The following is a 25430-nucleotide window of genomic DNA, read 5'->3' as shown; positions in this document are numbered from 1 at the left end:
CGAGAGAGGCAGGCAGAGAGAGAGTGCCTGGTGAGACGAAAAAGGTCGAAATGAGTCACTCCTCATCTTTTTCTCTAATTTGGTAGATAGCGCAGGGTGCGATGCTCCGCTGCCTCCTCGCCGAGCAGCTTGCGCAGAGCTAATTCCAGGGCAGTCGCTGGAAGCGCTTCTCTGGGATCCAGCCCATATATGGTGCAAACCGAGGCCGAGGAGCACCAGGCCCAGCGGACGTGCTGGCGGCCGGCGCTCCCGCCGCGCCGGGGATGCTCTGCTGCTGTGCAAAGCTGTTTTGAGCTGTGCCGCCAGCTCGAAGCTGGTAGCACTTCAGTGACTTCCCCAACTTAAAAGTGTTGTGTTTTGTTTTTTAAATGACACTGGACACTTTGTATTAATTTAAGCCCGGCAGGGTGCAGTGATGGTGAGCAGTGAAACACAAACTGAATAAATATCCCCCCAGGAGCGGAGTTAGCGCGGTGAGGCCCGGAGAGGCAGGCTGGACGGCAGCCGGTTTGTCCCCGCGGCTCCCCCCGGGGCACGGGAGGAAAAGGGCGACCCGGGGGGCTTCTCGCGGCGCCCCGCGCCCCCCCGGCAGGGCCCTGCCCCGAACCGCGGGGCCCGAGCGCGGCGCAGCGCTGCAGCGCGGCGGCCTCTCCGCCAGGGGGCGCCGCAGGGCAGCGGCGGCGGCGCGGGCGGCGCTGGGCGGCGGCGCGGGGGGGCCGGGCCGGGGCGGCGGCGGCAGCGGCGGCGGCGGCGGGCGGGCGGCAGCGCCCAGCAGAGCTCCGCGGCCAGGCGGCAGCTGCGCAGCGCTCGCAGCCCCCGGGGCTCCCGCGGCCCCGACCTCCAGCCCGGGCAAGATGTGGCGGCGCTGGGAAGCGGGATGGGACGAGAAGCGGGAGCTGCAGGAGCTCAACTCCCGGCTGCGGCTCTTCGTGGCCCGCGTGCGGGAGCTGGAGGAGGAGAACCGCTTTCTGGCGCGGGAGCTGGCGGAGCTGCGGCAGCAGGAGCTGGTGGGGCTGCGGGTGCCCGAGCAGGAGCTGGCCGTGCTGCGCGAGCAGCTGGACGAGCTGACGCGGGCCAAGCTGGAAGCGGAGCTGGAGCGGGACGGGCTGCGGCGGGAGCTGGAGCAGCTGCAGCTGCTGGGCGCCGAGGTGCTGGCGACGCGGCGCCGCCTGGAGCCCGAGCTGGCGGCGCAGCGGCAGCTGCTGGAGCGGCTGCGGGGCGAGTGCGCCGCGCTGGAGGAGCTGCTGCTGCGGCTGCGGGCCGAGCACGGGCACCTGGCGGAGCGGCAGCGGCGGGAGGCGGCGGAGGTGCGAGCGCTGCGGGTCGACCTGGCCGCCCTGCCGCCCCCCTTGGCCGGACTGAGCCTGGAGGAGCTGGAGGAGACCTACGAGCTGCTGCTCGGCCAGAGCTGCCGGGAGACCCTGCTGCGCTACCAGGAGCAGATCCAGGCGCTGCAGGAGCAGGAGGCGCGGCGGGAGCGGGAGAGCCTGGAGCTGCTGCGGGAGGAGAGCCGGCAGTGCCGCCAGCACCTGGAGGACCTGCAGCGCCAGGGCCGCGAGCTGTGCGGGCTGCGGCAGCGCCTGGAGCGGGAGCTGCTCGCGCTGCAGGACCGCCACGGCGCCGAGGTGCAGGAGTACCAGGTGCGCGGCGGCCCCCGGCGGCCCCGGCCCCGGCCGCGCCGCTCCCCTCCCCTCCCCTCCCCTCCCTTCCCGCCCTCGGGGCTCGCCTGGGTGCTCCCCCCCGGCTGTGCCCCCCCCGCGTTACCTCAGGGCCCCGGTTCCCCCCCCCCCCCCCCGCTCCCCGGGTTACCTCAGGCCCAGGTTACCTCAGGGCCCCCCAGGTTCCCCCCTGCTCCTGCCTTACCTCAGGGCCCCGGTTCCCCCTCCCACTCCCCAGGTTACCTCAGGCCCGGGTTACCTCAGGCCCAGGTTACCTCAGGGCCCGGTTCCCCCCTGCTCCTGCGTTACCTCAGGGCCTGGTCCTGTGTCCCCCCCCCCCCCCACCCCCAGTTACCTCAGGGCCCCGATTTCCCCCCCCCCCGCCCCCAGTTACCTCAGGGCCCGGCTTCCCCCCCCCCCGGGGCTCCCCGGATTACCTCAGGCCCAGGTTACCTCAGGGCCCGGTTCCCCCCAGCCCCTCAGGCCTGGTTGACCCCGCTCCCTCAGGCCTCAGCCCCACGGCTCCCGCTCCCTCCGCTGTGGGAAGCGCCTAAAATCCTCAGCGGGCCCCTTCCTTGCCCCCTCTGGACCCGCTCGGGATGGATGGAGGAGCAGGTGGCCGGGCAAGAGCAGGGTGCCGTGGAGGAGCAGATGAGGCCACGGCCTCTCCCGGGGGCTCCCCGCGAGACCCCCAGCGCCGTTCGGGGCAGCCAGCTGGCAGGGTGGGGGACGGCGACCCCGAGGATGTCTTCTGGGTGGCAGGTGCTCCCGTCCCCGCTCGCCCTCTGCCAGGCACCGGCAGCGCTTGCCAGAGCTCCCCAGGCGAGCTGGGGCCGGCACACGGGATGCAGCGCCATCCTGCCAGGGCGCAGCGAGTCCCCGTGCCGCGGGACGTGGCGCTTGTGGTGGGCAGATGAGCTGGGTTTTCTCCCCGCTCCGCACACACCGCTTCCGTGCACCTTGAGCCTAGGGAAAAGCTGGTGGGCCCCGTGCGAACGAGGAAACTTCTGGCCTTTTGAAGGCGGGAGGCTCGTTACTGCGCTGCGGATTGGGGGCCGAGCGAGAATTTTTCAAAATAAAACTTCAACAGTTAGGAGACCAATATCTGTTTGAGGTGGATGTTAAAGTGTTTGGTGTTTTTAAGCAGAGGGTTATTGCAGCATCTGTAGCTGAGAACTTGCTGCCAGAGTCACGTTTGGTACCGTGCGTAATCACCACAGATACGCAGGGAGAGCAAAGCATCAGTCCATCAGATTTAGAGGGGAAAGCACGTACCGGCTCATCCAGGCCATCGCTCCGCTTCCCGAGCGCGACATTTCTCTTGTTCGTTGTTAGCCCTCTTATGAACGCTCTGCTGGAGCTCTCAGTTGGGCTGAGCCCGCGGTGTTAACAACCGCGTTGTGCGCGATAGCCGCGGCAGGTTAGGGAGATGCTGGCCACTGCGGAAGGGCTGGGACCTGTCGCTGCGTGTCGGGGTTTCGTAAATTCGTAGATTGTTTGCGAGTTGTGTAGTTTGCAGGTTGCTGTGAACGGAGGCAGGTTAGGTATGTAAGAAGTGATCAGAAGGACTTTTAACTTTGAAGTCAACGTTTTTTGATTTTTGACAGGCTAGTTTATTCTTCTTCTGAACATATATGTAAACATATCCAAGGCTTCAGAAGAAGATGTTACATGTAAATCCCTCACTAATTAAATCTGTCCATCAGTCAAAACCCTGTGAAAAAGCAAAAAGGAAAAAAACCCCTTTTTCTTTTTCTTTTTCTTTTTCTTTTTCTTTTTCTGAGTATAAATTTACATAAAAGTACATATGCCTACGAGTAGTTAAAGTTCCTTTGTTTTCCAAAATGTGTTCTCCTAACTGTCTATAAAACTGTCTAAGAAACAATTTATAATAGTTTAATATCCAACTTGAAAACATATAAGCAGTCTCATCTTTGAATATATTTCTAGGTAGTATTTAAGTTCTGGCATAAATTCAATCACAAGGTTTATTACTTCTGAATGGTTCCATATTTAAACTGTTCAGTTAACAATGAAAAAGATCTTTTCTAATGGCCAGTCTATTTCACATGAGAAAGAAATGATTTTCGTTCATGTCCAGAAAGAAAAATTACAGAATGTGTAGAAGCAAATCTTTTAGGTTTTGTTCTTGTGATAAGTTTCTTTTTCCTCATTGTTTCTTTTATTGGTGAAAATACGTTTAGCACGGACTCTTTAAAAAGCATCTCTTGCATGCTTATTTATTTTAGAGTGTCACATAGAAATGATATGTATGTACAGATTTAAGTCAAGTGATTATTGTGTGAGTGTCCATTGCAGCTGCAATAACAATGAGATTTATTCATATTTTCCATATATCATCCAGTCGCCTTATATGTCCATCTTTGTCTCCTGCACCGTCTCTATGCTCACTAAAGCTTGGGCAATGTTAAATAGAAATATCTGTTTGCAGTTGTAATTAAGCTGAACCAAGCAAGCTCTAAATCATATATTGTAGGGAAAATTTTCGCTGGTCCTGGGTGCTGAGGGATAAACTCAGTAGATCAGTTGTGTCTTACTTCTGTTCCTCCAGCTGTGTGGTGTGACAATACTTGTGCAAAACCTCAGTGAGTTGAGTGGCAGCTCCCATATGGAATGACAGCAGCAGAAAGCCCCATATTTTTTGGTTGTAAAAAGAGGCCATGGCTCATCCTGCTTCCTTGAAAGCAAGAAGATATTTTTCACTAATCCAGTGGGTTTAGGATTGGTTCCCATATCTGATCAATGGGGCTGCGAGCTTCCAAAGAAGAAGAAATCATCTTGCCTAATTAACATTTAATACCAATACGTCACATGCATTTTTTGGTACCAGTTTCCAGCCAGTTAAGCACAGTGTCAGAGTGTCCCTCTGAATAAATTGTAGATCAGTAAATAGTACCAGGTGGAAAGTGCTGGAGCCTGGAATCCTGTCTTTATTCCCTGAGCAAGTACAGCTTGGACAGCCACGTACGTTCTCTTCCCCCCACTGCCCTTCTAAAATTTCCTCCTGCTGGCCAGTAAGGAACATCTGAACGATGAGAAAATCACTTCTATTCAGTTCTAGTGGAACTTCATTGGGATTCTTTTTTTTTTTCTTTTGGGGGGTGGGCAGAGCTGATGTGGATGAGAAACAAATCTTTCCAAGCTAATCCCTTTGAGGAGGCTCCTGGGCCAAGAAAACATGGATGCAACAATACAGGTCACCTTTTACAAGATGGAAGTTTGTCAGCTTCTGATCTCCTGAACTTTGCCAAAGTGGTTTATATACCCTTTCAGCATGCTTGGAAATGGGACTTAAAACCAGTTGTCCTCTGCATTACGTTTAAATGTCAGTAACTGGAGGGCTGTATGGGTGGCTGTCTGCCATCCAGTCTATGCAACGTCTGCCCTGGTGGAATGAGCTCCTTTGGAAATATTACGCAGCTGGCCAAGTTCTGCATCCCCTTATGGTAATCATTAGGATACTGTATTTAACTCAGGCTTTTGGATCCCACGTGCTTTCCAAATCCAGTGAATGACATCTAGGTAACTTCTCAAAGTCTGATTCTGCAATCAGACCTTAGACCTTAGAGAATGAGGGACTAGAGTTCATATGTCTTAAGATAGGAATGAATATCCCAAGTCTTTCAGAGCTCCACCACTTTGTTTAGTCCAGTGTACAGATTCATTGTATAGATTTTTCTGTGACTGTGGCAAGACCTGTGCACTGTGAAGCTCTTCTTAACATATGCATGCATATATACACTTTAGTCTCAGTTTAAGAAATTTGTATATTTAATGGGGAGACAACAAACACCTGAATCACTTCATGCTTTACATCAGAGTTCTTACCACCTTTTGGAATCCTTTAAGGCTTGGTCCCATAGAAATCCTTTTTTTGTTTTGTTTTGTCTTTTGCCCCTTTTGCTGAGTCTCCTGGTCTTGGCAACACTCAGTCCAGTCTTCTTAGATAGCCTGTCCCTTTTAAAAGCAGGGCCTGGCACTTTCCTTCTTCCCTTCTCGTCTTGGGATTTTCCATTGTGTCAGTTCTTGAATAGGACTGTTGCCTCAGCGTTGTTAAAGGTCAGTGGTTCAGCTTGCCATCCTACGTGGCAATACAAGACATTACCTCCACCGTAGTCTGGATTAGGCTGTTGGATAGTTGATAGTGCTGTTGCAGACATACAGATGTGATTTGTCTTTTGCCATAAAATGGGAGTCTTCATGAATATCCGAATATCAGCTTAATCATATAGCAACATCTGCAAGTGCAAATGAAGGAGTCAATGAACATGTGTAGTATATAGAGGGATAAACACACCTATATATCAAAGCAATTATAAGCAGCTTCCTTCATAGTGCTCTCTTTTCACTCTTATTTAAAAAAAACTATTAAATATCACATTGGTATTAACCGATCTGGAGGGTCCCCTGCTTTATCTTAGTTTTTATGCTGTTGCCCATACTGTGATACTTGAACTTCTGCTGCATAAGAACAATGTATTTTGAATTTTTGAAAACTAGGCTACCAGTGCCTTGCTTTTTTCCAGGTTGTATCGCAAAGCATTTGTTAAGATGCCACACAAAACACGTTGTCCTGAATTCCTTCAGTGTTGTACATGTGTGAGGTTTTGCTCTGTAAATGACAGTTTTGTGGCCTCGCAGAGTGATGTGAACAAAGCAGAAACTGGCCTTTGCTGAGATTTCACTTCTGCTGTCTTAGCCTCCAGGTGAAGGCCTGATTTCCACCACGTTGGTTAGTGTCAGTCTGCCAGCTGGGGAGGGTTAGTCTGGGTTAGTAGATCCTGGCCGGGGAGAGGAAGCCGTTAAGGACAGCATGCAGGAGGTAACTCTGATACTTCCAGTTCTGAGCCTGTGCTGAGCAAACGCCTCTTCGTTAGCTGGGGAGGGCTTTTCTGGAGCTGCAAATTCACCCTTCGTGTGAGTGGTAACACTGGGATTAAAGCACTTGCATTCTGTGATGTGCTTTTCGAGAGCAGGAGAGGCAGTTGTCTCGATCTAAATCAGATCTTAACGTTCTGTTGCGTGACCTTGCTTTTGCTGTTGTGTACGGTTATTCGGTGCTCAAACTTCTGTCTAGTATTTCAGTGTACTTTCACATTTAGACGACTTCGGTATTTTTCTGATCGTCGGTCCCTTGCTACTTTTCCACAGCTTGTTAAGGAAAAGGTGGACAGCCCTTACCCTCCATCCCATCAGTGCTGCTCCCAAGTCTTTTATAAGAGCCATATAAACTACCTGGTATTTCCCCCCTCTCCCCCATAAAGGTACAAAGTTATACGCAGTTAAATTTCACAAGATGAAAATGAGCAATCACTGCTGTATCTCCCGAGTAGCAGGCAGGACAAAGCTGGGTGCAGACAACAAAGCAGGTGTCCAAATATTGTAGACAACTGGGCTGGAAGGGACCTGTGGAGGGAGGTTCGTCATTCACCATCTAGGCACGATGAATATCCCCAGATGCTAGAATCCAAAACTGGCTTGGCCCCACGTGTCTACAGAACTGAAAATGCTAATGAAGAGAATTAGGCCCTGTTCTTGTGGCAAAGCAACTGCCAGAATTCATGAGCATCTCAAGTATGATTTAAAACATGTACATCTGAGCCTTTAAAATGACAAAATGAGCCACAGTTAAGTTGCATTTATAAAGGAGCATATTCTTCTTGCTGTGCATACTGATAACTCTTGTACAGGGCATCTGAATGGGTTTTGCTTAAATTTTTAACTAGCTTAGTAAGGCATAAAATGAAATCTTAACATAAAAATCTGCTTCAGCAGCAATGTATTACAGGTTGTATATGGGGAGGTCCTAAGGTAGTTTTGTTCTGTTTACTGAGGTGATAGAATATGTTGATTTATTGCTCTTTTAGATTTTATTAATTAAAACTTTTAAGTTGTTAGGCATTCAAGTGTGACTTTTTTGTTTCTTCAAAACTAAAAAGCAGTATTTCTCTTTAGCGGATAATCGATGCCCTAGAAGAAGAAAAGCAGTTCCTGACCATGTCGATCACAGATTACCTAAAGGACTATCAAGAACTACTGCAAGTGAAAGCAGGCCTCATCCTTGAAATTGAAACTTACAGGTAAGAATTTCAATCGCACTGAGCTGTCTAATGATAGGAAAATTTAAATCACTTTTTACAGACATGGGAACCCCATTCATCCTTTTCCAGCATTTTAGAATGTAGACAGCTACTCTTAGGGTCTCAGATCAAGATTCCGTCTTGTTTGTTTGAACAGAGTGAATGGAGTCCTAATATCAGTTCTTAGCTTGCTCTTGGCTTGTTCTGTGACTTTGGGTCACCAAGCCATCCTGTGCTTGACTGTGCTGTCTGTGAAAGGAAGATATGCCCCTTCAAAAGGCTGTTAATACAGGACGGTTCTCAGAGATCTCTGGGGAGACTGTAAGAATTGCAAAATACCCTATTCTAACATGTTAGAGAAGCCAATATTATCCATAAAATCATTTTAAATTTGCACAAATATGTTGGTACTTAAGAAACCTTTTTAGTCCTGGTCAAGTTGATATCAAGTTGATGTAAATTGTTGATACAATATTTGAATGCAAGCTGAGGAGCCAGTGTCTCTAAACTGTAATCAGTAAAACATGAGGTAGCGTAGCTGCCGTCTGTCAACTTACAGGCCACATTTTGTTGTTTGAATGTGTTGCTTAGTGTCCACTTATGGCACTGATATAGGTAGCGAGTTCCCCATTCTTGTCTTGTTTCAGTTGTAGAATAACAGGAGGATAACAGAAAAGTCTATTTGATAAATCCTAGCTTTCTCCATCCTTGGTTTGTTGTGAAAACATGTCTGGGTTTGAGATGTCAACATACAACATCTCTGCTAATAAATCCTCGGTACTGTATATCTCTCTAGCCGCTTGCTAGTTGTGCAGTTGAAAAGCCAGAGTAATTCTACTGTCTGGAGAATCAGGATGTGTCAGTTGGCACATGGCATAAAAGTGACTCAGAAGAGGAAAAATAGGAGAGAAGCTTATGGATTAGAGATGGATACTAATTTTATTGTAAAGATCATGTTTTTTCTACAGCTAGCACAATATTTTCAATAAACGTCACAGAGATATTGATCTTCAAATACAGAGGAATGCAGTTCTTACTGAGCAAAGCAATAATCTGCAAGTTTAATATCAGCCTACTTTCATGTTCTTTGTAAGCAGTGTGTCCAGATATTCATTATTTTGTTTACCTAGTGTGCATTATTCATATTCAACCTGTGTAAACACACAGTGTGGCTACAGGTTATATATATGTGCTTCTGTGCCCTGTAAACATTGTGTAATGTTGCTATGAACCAATAAGCACCTAGTCTGCATAAAGATGGCACCATCTGAATTATGGGTGAAGTGCACAGATGAAAGTGATACACTGAAATAGATGAAATTTAATTGTAGTTGTACTATTGAAAATGTGAGGAGCTTGAAAGAGTAACTTATGAGCAAGCTGATAATAGACTAATGAGCAAAGCATGTCTGTAGCCCATCAAAGAGCAAAGGGGGTCCATGCAAAATGCCCAGGGTTGTATGTTATGATGTGCAGACCAGAAGGTTACAAGCATGGTATTTAAAGATACATATCATGACCTAAATGCAGAACTTCTAATTGCCGGCGCTCATATATATATATGCTTTGTGTATAATGGGAGCAATGTGTAAGAAACTCCATGACACGTACCAAGGAAGGTCCCAGAGCTTGGATTTTTCAAATTCAAGTTGCTGTGAAGTTAGGCACCACTGTGTGATATTTGGTTACTTTTTATAAAGAGTTCTACTCTGTATAAAGAAACTTGCTAAGCTGAATTGTACAGCTAGGAAAGAGTGAGCGAGTCTGGCTTCTGGAAGGGAGGAAATCAGAAACAGTATCTGGGACAAGTCATCTGCGGTGAATTGATGAGTAGCAGTACCTAGAGGTTCAGTGGGATCCCTGTGATCCTTGGAAGGCTGGTAATGTTTGGAGTATCACTAGTGGAAGAAGCAGACCCTGGAAAAGGCAGCCAACAGTGATCCTTTTGTGTGTGAATTCTGTTATCTTTGCTAAACCATATGATACTTCTATAATTAATCCTAGCTCCGATGTTGTCCTTTAACCATTCCCATAGTTTATTCACCCATAAAATGGGATTATGCGCTTCCACAATAACAGAAGTTTCATGATTGCTTGATTCATGACTGTTAGTATTCACCCAGAAGTAGGAATGACGATGCTCAGATATTTAGTTGTTTTGACACATTCTTAGCTAATAAGTGAACCATCAATATTTCTGCTCTGTAAAAACTTGTTAGCCCAGTCAGTCCTGGAGCTTCTCCAGAGGCTGTTTCACTGATTATCTATAGCATTATTGGTTGGTCTGAGGATTCCCAGCCCTTGTTAATGAGAAGGGAACAATTTGGCATCACCTGCAGCATGTGTTCATTGTCTGATTAAGATACTTCCTGAACCTGTAGGGTTTCTTCATCTGTTTAGAGAATGCAACTTGTCAGTATAACCGATTACCTAGGCAAGGCAGACTTCAGTGGACAAATGAGCATCTACCCCCTGAAGAAGATCTAGAGATGAAAACAGAGAAGTGGCCCTTCCTACATGTCAGAAAACAGGCTCTGTAATGCCTGCAAAAAAAGTTCTTTTAAAATCTCAGAGGCTAAAAAGTGATTGTTTTGATCCCCCCCCCCCCCAACACACACACATTTTATGTGTTTTTCCCTCCTCCCTTCTCATTCTCTCTTCAATTAAAAGTGTAATGCTTTCCCTACTGGATAACCTGTATCAGCACTGCTGTGGGAGGGGAACAGTATGGATCCAGTTAATAAGCTGTTTAGTAAGAGAGTTCTGGACTGCTGATGTTCTTTTGTATCCAGTTTTATCTGCCAGGCTTTTTTTATCTGTGATAACCAGGGCATGTGAAGCCAGCTTCAGTTCATCTTCAGGAAGGATACTGGCATGTACCCTTGCTTATTCTTATAGGGAGCCAAAGGTGCCTATACACACCCAAGTTCAGCATTCGGAACTTTCCGTTGAGAAGTTTCCATGAGGGCTTTGGCACCTCTTCTCCTGCTGGCATTGTAGGCTAAGGATGTGGTGTCTGGCCAACTTCTTTCCATGGAGCTTCCTTTGTACCTCACACCCTGTATTTTCCCTTTGTTTTACAACTCCTACAGATCCTGATTTAAGGTTAGTTTCTTCCACTAGTAAACGTTGCTCCTGAACTGGCAAGAAGGATCACTGTTGCAAGGAACACCCTTCCCCAAGGACCAGGCGTACTTCCTCTCTGATTCTGCCCACCCTTCCTGCTTTGGGAGCTGAGACTCAGGAAGTGAAATGTATCTTATGTGGCTTTATGAAGTTGTACCTCGTAGAAGCCTTCCTTGCGATCCTTTTTCTCCAGTCCCAAAGTAAATATTTATCAGATACCTCGCAGTTTTGTTCTGTGATGCTGGAAACCTGCAAAACCACAAAAACTCAAACTATGCCTACTTTTATTTCCAAAAAGAATTGGTGAGCTATCCATCATTAAGACTCTCAGAAGTAGATGAAAAATCTGCCTAGGATCAGCATTACCATCAAGCCTCTTCCCCCAACTGCCAGAAGTTCCTTATCTTCAAATATCAGAGGATGCCTAGAGCCTGTCTTAGGATAAATATTTTTTTGCCCTCTCTAACCTGTGTTATTGTTCAAAGGTAAAAAGTTTTGCCTTGAAATCCTAGTGTCATGCAAGTGTTCTAGGTTACTGCCCTGTATTTTGAAGCAGCTGCTTCCCAGAGCCTACAAAGCATCTTTTTGGTCTTGGTCATTTTCAGGGCGTCTTGCTATACCTGTGAGACCTACTTTCCAATCCTTCTTAGGTTGGTTTCCTCTGCCAATGCTTATCCTAAACCTTTCCACTTGTCTTCCTCTCAAGAAACCATCACCAGCATTTAGGCCTCCTCAGCTACTTACTGTAGTTTTTCCAGTCAGATTTACTTTTTCCTGTTTATACTTGTACCATCCAATATGTCATCATTCCTGTCTTTCTTTTCTTTCCTGGAGAACATTCAGCATCTTTTACGTCCAGGGCACTTACTGTGTAGTTACCTGATTTCCTTCACACACTTCTTGTCCTCCCATGCCATGATGGAAAAAAGATGTGTTGGAGTAGCCTTTCCCCCCTAAAAGTGCTTCCTCCATTCCACTTCTTGGAGAGGTTATTTTATAATTCTTTCCCACATAACCAAAATAGAGAGGCTGAATTGTTATAGCCTGTTGGCTAAGTGCCCCTATCTGAGGTTTTGGGTTTCTGTAACTGAGATGGAACCAGCTACTGCTGTATGTGAATGACCATGATAGCGTTGCGCTGCATCCTTTTGGTTTTGGTAACTTCTCTCTCCCCATCCCGACCAGTTTATCTCATCCACCCGCTCCTGAGGACCGTCAAGTTCTAGTTATTTCTATTATCATGCAGCACACAACGAAGTTCCAGGTCGACTAGCCCGTAACTGCTAATATTAGATAAATGACTCTAACAATGAGATGAATTAATGGTGCAGTTGGATTTTTTTTCTGGCAACATTTAAACTAAGCCTTAGCACAGCGTGGGTATATGTCATTTGGGATATGATTTCTGGGAAGTGTCTGACATGGTTTCTTTATAAGATGCTGCTGCTTGGAGAAATGTTTTTTGACATTATTCTGAATACTTAGAGTTCATACAGCTGAGACTGATACCCTATTCTGAAGGTTGTTTAAATGCATAGTACAAACAGTTCTTACCACGAAGAGCTTATGGCTTAAATAATTAAGATTAGAAAAGATCATAGAGGAACACAGAAGTAAAATGACTTGCCTAAAGTGAAGCTTTAAGCTATTGTCAAACCTGGAACAGAACCCGAGTTTGCTGGCTTCCAGGCTGGTCCGCAGTACATTACACTACAGTTTCCTATGCTAATTGATTAAGCCAAAGTCAGTTTAACATTTTCTTGTTTACATTATAAGGTTGCGGAAATACATTATGAACGGTGTGCAATAAAACACCGATTCACTGTCCAGTTTTATAGAGGCTTCATGAAGTTTTGCCTTTGGTTTTCAATTACAACATATTTTCAGTAGTAATATTTCAGATCCGGCTTTTCTGTCTGCTATTGCCCTTTGCCATATACAGTTACCTCTTGGAACTTATTTTTAGTGACTTCATACGTTGCTCCAGCAACTGAACAACTGTTGCTTTAACAGCAGCCAAAAATCCTTAGTCAAACTACCCACATTCCTAGTTTCCTTCGTCACGGTTAACACTTTCAGTGCCAACTCCTTGATATGTTTCTCTAACATCAGCATCAGCCTCTCTAGCGCCTGTCTGTCAGAGCAGTTTGCTTGGCACTCACGTCATCAGATGAGATGTTTGGTCTTGGAAACGTTCTTTAGATGTGTTGAAGTGATCTCATTCCAGCCAAGCTTCTCTTAACTTGGACAAAGTCAAGTAGCTTATACTTTAATTTTACCTGATAAAGCTTATCCTAGGATTGATTTTGACTAACAAAATAAAAGTAAAGGTATTCATCTGAGCCTGTACCAAGGGGGAAAGTGAGCTGTTAACATGCTAGGTAATTCTAACCTGGCTTTTCTTCTGAATCTAGGCACATCTGTGGTTGCAAAGAAACCTTATAAAGGATATTTGCTGATGTAGCATTGTCCTACTAGATCTAGATGTAGTCAGAAACCAAAAGAAGCATGAAATGTCCCAAGTGATCAGTCAGGTATAATGTGAAATTTACAGGTGACATTTAAAATGCCTGTGTTGTTGTTCATTTTGACAGAAATGCCCAGGAAACGTGTTTATCCCACAATCTTAAATTGCTTTCAGCTCCCCACTAGGGAGTCAGAAGCCTCCGCTATCACAATCCTCCAGCCTCACCCATGACAACTTTTTTGTTGCAGCTGTATGTTATCACTGCAAAACATCCGGCATTTCCAAAACTGGAACTGATGAAACAGTTATCTTGCTAGTAGAACTGAGTATAAAAACAGCAAGGTTTCTGTACTGATTATAGCATTCAGTTGCATATTTAAAGAACCTGCCATGGAATTTCTGGTCTGTTGCACCAGAAATGCTGCAGTTTAGCACGTTTTGGGGGGAGAACATAGTTCACACCCCCTAGAAAAAGGGACAAATTCTTTTTTTTTTCCCCTCCTTTGAAGTACAACTGGGCATATTTCATGTTGTATAAAACAAACATATGGACAGCAGGAGAGAAGAATGCACACAGAGAATTTAACCGAAATTCTGCAACTTATTGGATCACTGTATCTAGAAACTGTAGGAGTGAATAAGATGTCACTCTGGTATCTACCTTTTGTATTTGGCATACAGAAGTCAACAATTTCATTTTGTGTGGCAACTCTAGAGAATGTACTTAAAGCCCTTTTGTTTCCTTCCCCAGGGGCACAAAAGCATGTCGTGTGCCTGTCTGGATATTCTTAACATAGAGCAATTACTGTTGAAAATGGTTTATCCCTTAGCGGTGCTAATCTCTATGGGAACTGTACTTCTGAAGTATTCTTCACCCTTGTAGAAAGCAAGTTATGCAGGAATTGAACCAGTCTGTGGCTGATGTCAGGTTGGTCTAGAGATGAGCAGTTGTCTTAGTACATACATGCTGTGTAGGGAACAAAGTTTGGTATAAAGGTATGATAGCTAGTGTTCTCAAGCAGTCCGCTGGATATAATGTCTTCAAGAACAGCTAATGCATGTCCCTAGCGTAGAGGAAGCAACTTAACCGACTCCATTCTGTCCATTAGCACCCTGAGAACAGATAGTAGACAAAACCGTGAAGCAGATTATCAACAATTGTTGCCTCCTGCAGAATCTTTTATTCAGGCTCTTTTGCTTGTGGTTATAAAATTTCCTTATAGTGAAGGTAAATAAAATTAGTGTCCTGTCCATTTCTGATAAACTGCTGCTGAGCTAGCATGATGTCTAGGTCATTCAACACAAGCAAACTTTGGCCAGGATAATCCTGTGGCAGTGGTGGCTTCCTGGAACTACAGAAGCTGTTACAGAGGCACTGCAAGAAAAAGGGATGGAAGGCTGAGGAACAGAAGGGGAAAACCAGAGATGTCTATTAAAAAACCAAGCAGTTGCTATCACAAAGAATTTTCCTCATTCTTTGTAGTAAAATATGTTGCATTTATTTCAGCCTGAATGAGAACAGAGCATACTTTAAAAGTGTTCTCCTCCAGGCTAGCCAGTGTGTTTGACAGCAGAAGTAATACTTTCCTCCCATTTTCATTTGAAAATAAGATGGGATAGAACTTAGGAATCCTGGGTGTAACAATTCCCTAATATACCACACTGCAACAACACTTTTTACCGCATTAGCAGCAGAAAAGCCACTGACTGTTTGTTAACACTTACTCATTTTTGCCTTTTCTCTCTAAAAACATCTGCATGTTTTTCTCTGAGAAAACTCTCCTGAATATTTGTTGAGTTTTGTTTGGCTTTGTTTTCTCCTGACTCTGTCACAGGTCACGCTTCTGGAAAAATTTGCTAGTTTATGTTATTCAATAGCGCCATTCCGTGAACCTTGTCAATGTCAGGAAGCAGCATATTGACTAATTTGGAAGATTTTCTGTACTGTTTCTGCTGCTATCGCCTGCTGTAAGCTTATTACACTCTTCTCAAGACCTGGACTTGGAAAACTAAGAGTCTGAAAGATGCTGAAGATTTCACACCCCCATTAATAAAAATAAAGGATAATAAAAGCACTCAGGATCAGCCCCAACTGCATGATGATTGTTTCAGTTTGTAAGACTTAAAAATTTTAGATATTATGACTATTCTTCCCATTATTTTAATTGAATGCCTTTTATGTGTTTTGCAGAGCTTTGTTAGAAGGGGAGAGCAACCAGTGGATTATTACATGGACAGATGAGCATTTAGGGAAAATCCCTCAAGGTAAAAAATGAACATTAAAAGATTAATGTTAAATGAAATTAAATATAACTGGAAACTATTGTGCTATAGTATTTCTGAAGCATACTTTTTTTTACCAGTGTACTGCAAAGTGAATATTGAATTGTTTTTCAGTTTTAGTCAGGGTAGTACTATACTATATGACAGAAGTTTAGAAAATCATGACTCGGGTGGAGAAGGAAAGTAGGGAGTGATGTTTCATATCTCTTCTAGTGCAAGAACCTGGGGATAATCAGAATTCTTAGGAAAGTTTCAAGCTATATAGCAAGAGGTATTTAATAGAACATGTAGTTAAAACCATGGCATTCATTTGTACAAGATGTTGTGAGTGTTAAAAATTTACATGGGTTTAAAAAGAAAACTTAACAGAGTAATGAAAGAAAATGCAAAGACTTATTCAACATGAAGATACCATTTTTGTCTTAGGAGCTGCAAATCTCTGGAGGCTGTGAGAGTATACCAGGGAAGTATCACTACTTACTTTCCCTGTTCTTATACTCTTCCATATGTATCTATTCCTGGTCACTGTGACCAGGATACTACATGAGATGGACCTTTGATCTGACTGCTATGGCCATTCTCACTAATAACAGAATTAGTCTGGATAATACCCCTGAGTTTAGCAGTGTGTGACCTTAAAATCATCAGGCTATCATAGAATGTAGCTCTGGAAGAGATTTGAAGACTGTGTACTAATAAATTAAACAGGGCTAGGGTCAGGGCTGAAACGCTGGCATAGAGTTGCCTATGCTGTTAAACTGTTAGCGCTGTCCCTGGCATAGTTTTGATCTGGACCAGCCAGTACCTTTGCAGACGATGTTCAGGTGTGTTCAGTGGTTACCAGACCAGAAAGCACTCCCCAAAGTCAGTGCAGATGTGGTACTCTTTCAGGAGTAGAGAGATTTGAGCTGTGCAATGCTAGTTGGTCTTAGAGCCAGGGAATGATTCCTGGTCCATTTAATTAACTTGTATAGGTATAGTCTAAGAGGTTTTTTGTTCTTCTCCCTTGTTGTATCTTGTGGCTATGAAGAGTTGTATTTGTATTTTCAATTTCCAGCATATGGTGCTAGGTATTTTTCACATCCAAGGTGCCATTAATTCGCAGTAGGAACTGTGAAACTTCAGGCCACTTTGACTAAAGAAGCAGAAAACCAAACAAGCCTAGGATATTTAGCATATATTATTTAATAATAAATTGTAAACATAAATGAACATTAAGAGAAATCTGAAAGGTGTAATTCTTAAGTAAATACCATAACAGCTAGTAGCTCGCAATGAGTTAAAATTAGCAAGTATTTGCCACTTAGTAAAAAGCTTTGCTTTTAGTTTTAATATAATTCATGCACAGGCATAATTATCATGTAAAACCTACAGAAATGCCTATCCAAAGCTGCACTGAAAATGAAGAGACATTGTTTCTTTCAAAATCTTAGTCTAAAATAATATTTCTTAGTTCATGCCACCTTTTATGTAAGTTATTGTATATTATTTTTAGATACAAGCCATTATCTTAACTTTTGCTCATCTATGTTCTGTTGCAGATGTTATAAACACTTCATATAACTATACCGATATTTATTCTACTTATCAAGAAAGGAATAAAAAGAAAGCCTTTCCAGCTATCAGGAGCACTGATACAAGACGCAGAATACCAATGACAAATATTAGCAGCTCTGCACGTTATTCAGCTCAGTCAACGCAGGCTGGATCACAGACAACAGCTAGTGGAAAATCTTTTGGAAGAGATGTGCTTGGTTCAATATATCATCCTTCCACAACTGTTAAAAAGGATGAAAGGATTGTGACAGACCACAGAGAAATGAGAACATTTACTCCAGCTTACAGTAGCTGGAAAAACACTGAAATGCAGCAAAAAACATTTCCAGAAACAAAGAAAACTGAAGTTACAACTTCATCCACAGTATCTTTTTCAAAAGAATCAGCACACATTGAGAAATCAAACAAGGACCACAAAGTTGACACAACGCCAGGAATTGCTGGAAATATAAGGACAAAACCAAGCTTCACCAAATCATCTAAATATGAAGAAACCATAACTGAAACTCAGACCTCACTAAAAGAAAAAAGAGGAGGCAGTAAACCAGCTGAAGAAAAAAAGATTCTGTTGAAAGAAAAAGATAAACTAGAAAAACAAACAAAGGAGGAGAAAGATAGTGTACTGGAGAAAAAGAAAATGGACGAGAAGCCTTTTATGGAAAACAGAAGTGTTAATTTTGGGAAGAAGACTGAGGCTAAAACAGGAATAGAGCAGAAAAAATATGTCCGTGAGGAAGTGATTACCCAGAAGGTAACAGAGGATGATATTCCTAATGCAAGAACTTGGAAAAGTGAATCAACCAGAAAAGATACAAATGTGACCTTGGAATCAAGAAACAGAGAAGTTACTGAGATGCCCATCCGTTCTGAAGTGCCTGCTCCTGACAAAGTATCTCAGAATAAAAACAAAGACATAAGGTTGCAAGGTTTAAAAACTTCCATAGAAAGAGAAACTGATGAGCATGTAACTAAGCCTGTTGAAATTCACAAAGTGACTGTTTCAGAAGCAGAATCTGTTCTGAAAGATGAAGAGAGAATTAGTGACAGAAGTCATAAAACGAGGTCTCTGTCAACTGAAAACATAGCGGAAAATATTGTTGCTGATATTCTTAAAAGTTTTGCGCAGTCTTCTAGTTCACAGATATCATCAGACACAAAAGTGACTTATTTCAGCAAGAAAGAACAGCCAGATGATGGGAAAATAAAGACTGAGATCACAGTACAGTCTCAAGTTCAAGAAAACATAGACATTTCTGATGAAGTTGATCTCAGAGGTCTATCAAGCCAGGATATTAAAAAAGTGGTTCTAGAGGGTGTTGAGGGAACTCCTTCGAAAGAGGAGATTGAAGATATAGTACATCATGGCCTGAAAGGAAGTGAGGGTGGAAAGAATGTATCTGTTAATGTTGAGATTGTAGAGGAGCCACTAGATTATGCCACTGATGAAAGGACTGATTTTTCAACACCTTTTGAAGTAGAGGAAGTGGAAGATGCATTCCCTGAAACAGAGAGGCATTATGGTGATGAGGAGGAACAAATCATAACGTCTACATATGAAGATCTTAAAAAGAAGAAACAACGCCATGAGAGTTACACTCATGTGGAAGAAGTAACTGAGGAAGATGACTCACCTATTGAACAGAAATATTTTGTATCTGTTCCTGACGATCATCCTATTATTCATGAAAAAGGCGATGACTCACTATATGGGCAAATTCATATAGAAGAAGAATCAACTATTAAGTATTCTTGGCAAGATGAATTTTTGCAAGGCACGCAAGGTAAGAGAGATGAAGGTGCAAGCTCTCCAGATGTAACATATCAAGTGGTAGGAGAGGAAGCAAGTGCCCATATTTTAAAAGAAGAACGTCCAAAAGCTGAAACATCCCACGTTGAATCCATTGTTATTGAAAAAGAAATTAAAATACCCCATGAATTTCAGACCTCAATAAAAGGTCTTTTATCAAAGGAAACTAAGGACCCTAAGCATCAACTGAAAGAAGCTTTGGAGCAGTTGGAGGGCAGTCTCCCAGAAAGTGTGAAAGAGGAGTTGTCTGCTTTAACAAAAGAAAATCAAGCTGACTCCAGGAGCTTAGAATTTGATATCAAAAAAGTTGATCAAACAGAGGATGGTGGCTTGGTGACAATTGTTGCTGAAGTCAATCTGTCACAGACCCTAAATACTGATGAGTTTGATGTAGCTCAGCTTGATGAAGTAATTGCAGGTGAGAAGAAGATACCATTCCATTCCCTGAAAAAAGAGAGCTCGGAAAGAGTTGTTGATGATAAAAGCAACATAGAAATAAATGTTTCTTCAGGCAGTGATAAATACACTCCTCTGGCTAATCAAGAAGTCTATAGCTCATCCACAATGAGAAGGAGTGGTGGCACAGGGTATCATACCACTGAACAAGTTATTTATGACAGTTCAGGTTTGGAAACTGCACATTTTGGAGAAGTCTCTCACTTGCCAGAATCAACAGATAAGAGCAACTCCATAAGGCAAGTTAAGATTGGTCCAGCAGAAATACAGAAAATAGAGCAGATTGTATATGAAAGGCCTGGTTCTGGAACTGTAGAGCTCAGGGGTACAGAAGATCTTGTTCATACAGAAGGTTCATCAGAGATTAGCAGGTCTGTCAGGCATTTTAAACTGAGTCCTAAAGAAATCCAAACCACAGAAGAAATAATTTATAGAGGCCCTGTTACTACCACTGTAGAGGAAATAGAATCTGGAAATCTTTCTCAGCAGAAGTTTTCAACAGACTTTAACAGGTCCACAAGACATGTCACAGCAGGATCAAGGCAAGTAACTGAAGAAGTCACTTTTGAAGGGCCTGTTTCAGACTCTCTGGAGCTCAATACCTCAGAGAATCTTTCTCAGACAGAAGGGTCTGTGGATGTCAACAGATCAATAAGGCACTTTAGATTAGGTCCAAAAGAGATTCATACTGAGCAAGTTATCTTTGAAGGACCAATCTCTAGTAAAGTGGAAGTCAGTGATACTGGAGACTTTTCACAGACAGCAAGTTCAGTAAGGCACATTCAGTTAGGTCCCAAAGAGTTTATGACAACTGAACAGATCATCTACCAGGGGCCTGTTTCAGAGCACATAGAAGTCAGTGAATCGGGAGACCAGATTCTTTCAGAAGGTTCAATAAAGCACATTAGACTAGGTCAAAGAGGAGTTAAAACTACTGAACAAATCATATATCAGGGCTCCCTTTCTGAAACTCCAGAGCTCTTTAACAAAGGAGAACGTCTTTCCGAGAATGAAGGAAGCTCAGATATTAACAGATCCTTGAGGCACATTAAAATAAGTCCCGCAGAAACTCATGCTGAGCAAGTAATCTTTAGCAAGCCTATTTCTGAAATGCTGGAAGATCTTTCACAAACAGAGTCATCTGAGAGCAGTAGATCAGTAAAGCACATTAAATTAGGATCCAAGGAAACATCTTTTACTTTTCAAATGGATGTTTCCAATATGGGTGGAGTATCTACAGTGGCAGGTGGAGAACAAGCAACAGTCTTCATATCCAATAAGCAAGATCCCTCTGTTAGTCAATCACAGGTTACAGCTGGAAGTGACCAGATTGTAGAAAATGAACCTGACAGAGGAGGTTCTGTTCTCTCCAATTCTTCCCATGATCATGGTGAAAAGGTAGTGGAGAAATCATTTTTTGATAAAACTGTACAATTGCAAAGAATGGTAGACCAACGGTCAGTTATTTCTGATGAAAAGAAAATTGCCCTTCTCTATTTGGACCATGAGGAGGAAGAAGATGATGATAATGATGGACAGTGGTTCTGAAAGGACTTTTTAATGAAAATTACCTAGTAATTTGTTTATACAGATTTCTGATTATCTTTTTTTAAAAAAAGAATTTAAAAAGGTAGGGAGGCACTCAAACTATTTAGGTACTAATAGTGGACTGAAGTATTGAATCTAAGCCTCTACCTATTCAGCAAACTTTTCATTTCATTAAAAAATTTATTTTAGGGAGAAATCATGCTCTCAGTATGCTTTTCCTCAGAGACCTGTTTCCAATAACTTCAGATTTTTCTACCCATAGAGACAGGAATTTTCTACTGGGGAATTCAAAATATTGTATTTTTGTTTGTTTTATAGCAGGTTAATCAACAAGTATGTGTTTGAATAGGATTTTTTCATTTTTTTAAATACTGTATTGTATTTAGATACTAAAATACTCAGCAGTTGTGTTTAAATCTCAAGCTACTAATCACAAACATAACAATATAAGACTAATGAGAGTGATAGGTAGCTGATTTTCAGTTCCATGTCCATATGCTTATGTGCAATACCTAATGAAAACATTTTAAGAAAAGATACAGTTATTACAGCTATTAAAAACTAAATACAACTCTGTAGGATGAAACCATGCATAGCAAGAATTGACAAAAATGATGCTATTTATATAGTTAAAATGAAATGTAAAAAGAAAAGGGGTAACACTGAAGCAAGAATTCCTCACAATATTCATTGTGAGGAATAATGATTCGGTGTTTAGAGTAGTGCATTTTAAATATTTTAAAAGAAAGCAAAAAAAAAAAAAGGCTAGATACTAGTTTCACTGAAGTAAGCAGAACTCTTTACAGCTTCAGTGGCCATACACATTAATAAGCTCAACTCATTATTTTGGGATATAGCGTTACCTTGATATTAGGTATTGCTAATAAGGTTAAGTGTGCAGTGTCAAACATCATATAATACATAATTCCTTAACACAGAGGAGTTAGCTAATATGTGTTTTATTCTGAAGAAAACTTGTAAAATTGCATTGATTGGTTCTATGTTCATTGTGTGTCAAATAATTTCCAGATCATCCCTTCTTCGCATACAGATGACAAGATGCCCTTTCCAATTACTGGTCCTGCAAACCCAACCTGAGATCTGAATGTTCCTTTTTTTTTCCTGGTTGTAATGTTTTTTTCTCAGGCCAAAGTTTATATCTACTTACATCATTTGAAAAGCCCCGAATTTCACTTGTACTGCACAGCTGGCTAAATGAAGGCTGTAATTCAGCTTTACAATTATAAGTCAGTGACTTCAAAGTCCAGATTGGAAGCCAGCTCCGATAACTGTACGAAACTGTGCAAGTGCTAGCAAAAGTAAAAATAGCAACCAAAATATTTTTGTCACTGGGGTAAGAAGATACGATTCTGGACGCATACAGGAAATAAGATACACAAATGAGAAGCTGCTATTTTTACACGCGCACACCCCCGCTCACTCGCTCACTCGCGCTTTTCTGCGGAGCCGAGCCCCACCTGTGCCCGGTGGCCGCGCTGTGCCATCTGGTAGCTTTTCACTCTGAATTCCTTTCCTGTGGTTATGTAAGCATGGTTTTGTGTGTGCTAACCCAAATTAGAATCCAGCTGATCCATTTTAGTCTGGCGTGCCTATTCACCTTTCAGTTTCCTTCAGATTAACAGAAGCTAGGCTTTTCAAAACTGACTGCTACTTTATAACACAAATGTAGATGCAAAGCTATGATCATGTCTGCTGTTTCAGGTATGGGGCAGATGAATTCCTTGCTGTGTGCCTTAGTTACCAAGCCTGAAACTGTACAAAGTATTTTAAAGCTGCTATCAGTATTCCAAAGATTAATTCATGAGGTTTGTCTACATTGCAAAAACTTCTGTCTATTTTCCTGACTTTGTGTAAGTACAGCAGTGCGAGTACCAGCGTAGATCAGGATCAGATATTTTTCAGTCACGTACTTTGAAATCATCCTTTGAACTAGGAAGGGTAATGAACAGCTGGAAAATGAACAGGAAACTGAGTTGTGTCGAAGTGCCGAAGGCATGTGTACCAAACTGATTTATACCATTCAGCATAATGGATAATAATAATTTTGAAAATTATTCATATGTACTCATAAAAGATCTTTTGCTTCCATTTATAAATAGGATGTTATTAACAGTCATACCTCTAATATCATCCTATGCTATTTGTTTCCTTAGTTGATCATCTGCTTATTTAAATAATCCTATATAAGCCAGATTTTTCCAGCTAGATGCCTAACTGTAAGCACTCAAACTCTGTACTTGAAGTATTAAATATTTGCATAAAGACAGGAATCAGGCCTGTAATAAGCCCCAGAGTTGGAAAAATATCAGTGTTAGTTTTCTGAAACTTTGGTTGTAAGTTGAAACTTAAGCAGTCCTCTGTAAAATAGATATAAGAATATCTGCAGAAAATATATTTTGTAATCCACAAAAAAGCTGCTTATAAGGTCAAGCCTATTTATTGATACCTCGTGGATCTTTGACAGACATTCTCCTTAGGAACAACCATACTGACACTCTATTATGTTTATCTTCACCTGCTCAGAGGATTATAGTGTCAGATGATGGAATAAAGCAGTAAGGAGCAAGTGAATCGTAACATGAAGATGTCCTTAGCATTGCAGGAGGAAAAATATCAGTATTGTTTCCACTGAGGCAGTAACAGCTCTTTAAAAATTCCTGTAGACGTCACTGTCAGATGTAGCAGCTTATACCAACAAGTATTTCTGCATAACTGATTGATTGTCTGGAGGGAAAATTTATTCTGCGTACTTATTTTAGTTCCATTTAAGATCAGGATTTTAATCAGCTGTTGGAACGTTAGTTTATTGCAAGGAACTGGAAATGTGCATTAACATAACATTAGAAGATGTGAACAGTTCCTGTGCGTGAATACTTCCGTGCTTTTGCACGAATACTTTCAGGCTGCTTTGAAAACACAGAAATGTTATGAAAAAAGGGTACAAGTTTTAAAAACATTTTTATAAGCAGCCCATTCTCCATTTAGCTCTCATTAATCTGAGACATTTTGGCATAACGATAGCTTTGCTAACGCTACCTCCAGGCAACACGATGTGGCGAGGTGGACAGTCACGTTTTGCAGTCCCAATGGCTGCATGTGCACAACTGGGGCCATAGGTACGTGCACTACTAGTAAAAGCAAATATAACCTACTGTCTAATGTACTAACTCACCCTGTATAATCACTTTGTGTGCAAGTATTATAGCCTGAGGCTGAAAGGACTGGTGATATAACCTTGGTCAGCATGCACCTCTGAAGCTTACTCATATAAGTTGTGCTTTTCATTAAATACAAATAAGATGAACTTTGCTGAGTTTGGATTCAACCAAATACTTTTAAAATATAATTACTAATTTTGAGGGTAAAAATATATATATTTATATGCTGAGATAGATCAGAACTGGGGCACTCTTTTCTAAAAGTGTAAACCACTGGTCTAGAAAACAAATATAATATAGAGCATAAAGAAAGATGTACGAGAGACCTAGAACTTTTGACTGACGTTTGTGAATAGCAGGTGTTTAAAAGACAGTAAGGATGTTGAAACAGGGTTTGCTGATGTTAGCTATGTGAGACTTTGCAGGCAGCTTGTGTTTTGGTCATTTGCAATGAAACTGCGTTTGCGGGGTGGTATCAGCTTTGTGATTTTACACTTTTTCACTCTTGAGTATTAAACAATCAAAATCAATGCAGATGTTTCTCTTTCTTCCTGACTGATATTTTTAAGGCTGCGTTGTCAAAGCAAAAGGAATTCAGGTTTAAAATTAACTTGTTCTGAGGCCTCTCAGATTGGCGAGTTCATTTCAGTTCAAAGAACGAATCCAGCGTACCTCTTTCGCCTCGATAATAGAAACGATGGTCAAACGTAGCACGTTCCTTATTGCACTACGCATAACACGGATGGACAAGCAGTGGTTCTCGAGTTCAGCAGCAGGTTGCAGGAGGGGCAGGATACGTTACAGCAACGAAGGTGGACCTCCTGGAGCCGAGAGCATCGTCATTTCCCTCAGGATCCTCGGACTGGACCGAGGCAAGTCATCCCGTAGCTTTTACCCTTTCAACTAACCTTTTACTCTTTGACTTGCCTAAAAACCTTTTTATGCATGTTTAAACCTTAATGGAAAAGGTGGGGGGGGGGTTGTTTTTTTTTACAGTACCTGTCTATGTGCTGTCAAGTTTATTTTTCTCTTTCATCACAGACTTCATTTTTAATGAAGTAAAACATCAGACCTTTAACCCAGTGCAGGCATTTTGGAGAGCTTCCTGGTGATTTAAGAAATGGGTCATGAGTTTTGCGTGAAGAAATGAGGTTTTATATAGAGATCCGCCAGTTTTAATACACTGAGGAAAAATACTTAGTTCTACGTTTGCTGCAAAAGGGGGGAAAAAAGGTATCTGAAACTACT

The 25430-nt window shown here is 42.6% G+C and overlaps 1 protein-coding gene across 1 annotated transcript; it reads left to right on the top strand.

Annotated features, from left to right (window-relative positions):
• Positions 1–778: 778 nt before the first annotated feature.
• Positions 779–24712, top strand: SYNM (synemin). The gene is made up of 4 exons (XM_067305188.1): positions 779–1640; positions 7635–7759; positions 15544–15617; positions 17177–24712. Exons 1-4 carry the CDS (start codon positions 855–857, stop codon positions 21001–21003), a joined length of 4812 nt encoding a protein of 1603 aa, XP_067161289.1. The 5' UTR covers positions 779–854; the 3' UTR covers positions 21004–24712.
• The last annotated feature ends 718 nt before the right edge of the window (positions 24713–25430 follow it).

This window comes from Apteryx mantelli, chromosome 15 (assembly GCF_036417845.1).
Source record: "Apteryx mantelli isolate bAptMan1 chromosome 15, bAptMan1.hap1, whole genome shotgun sequence".
Lineage (NCBI taxonomy): Eukaryota > Metazoa > Chordata > Aves > Apterygiformes > Apterygidae > Apteryx > Apteryx mantelli.
This window is presented reverse-complemented; position numbering and strand designations above follow the sequence as displayed.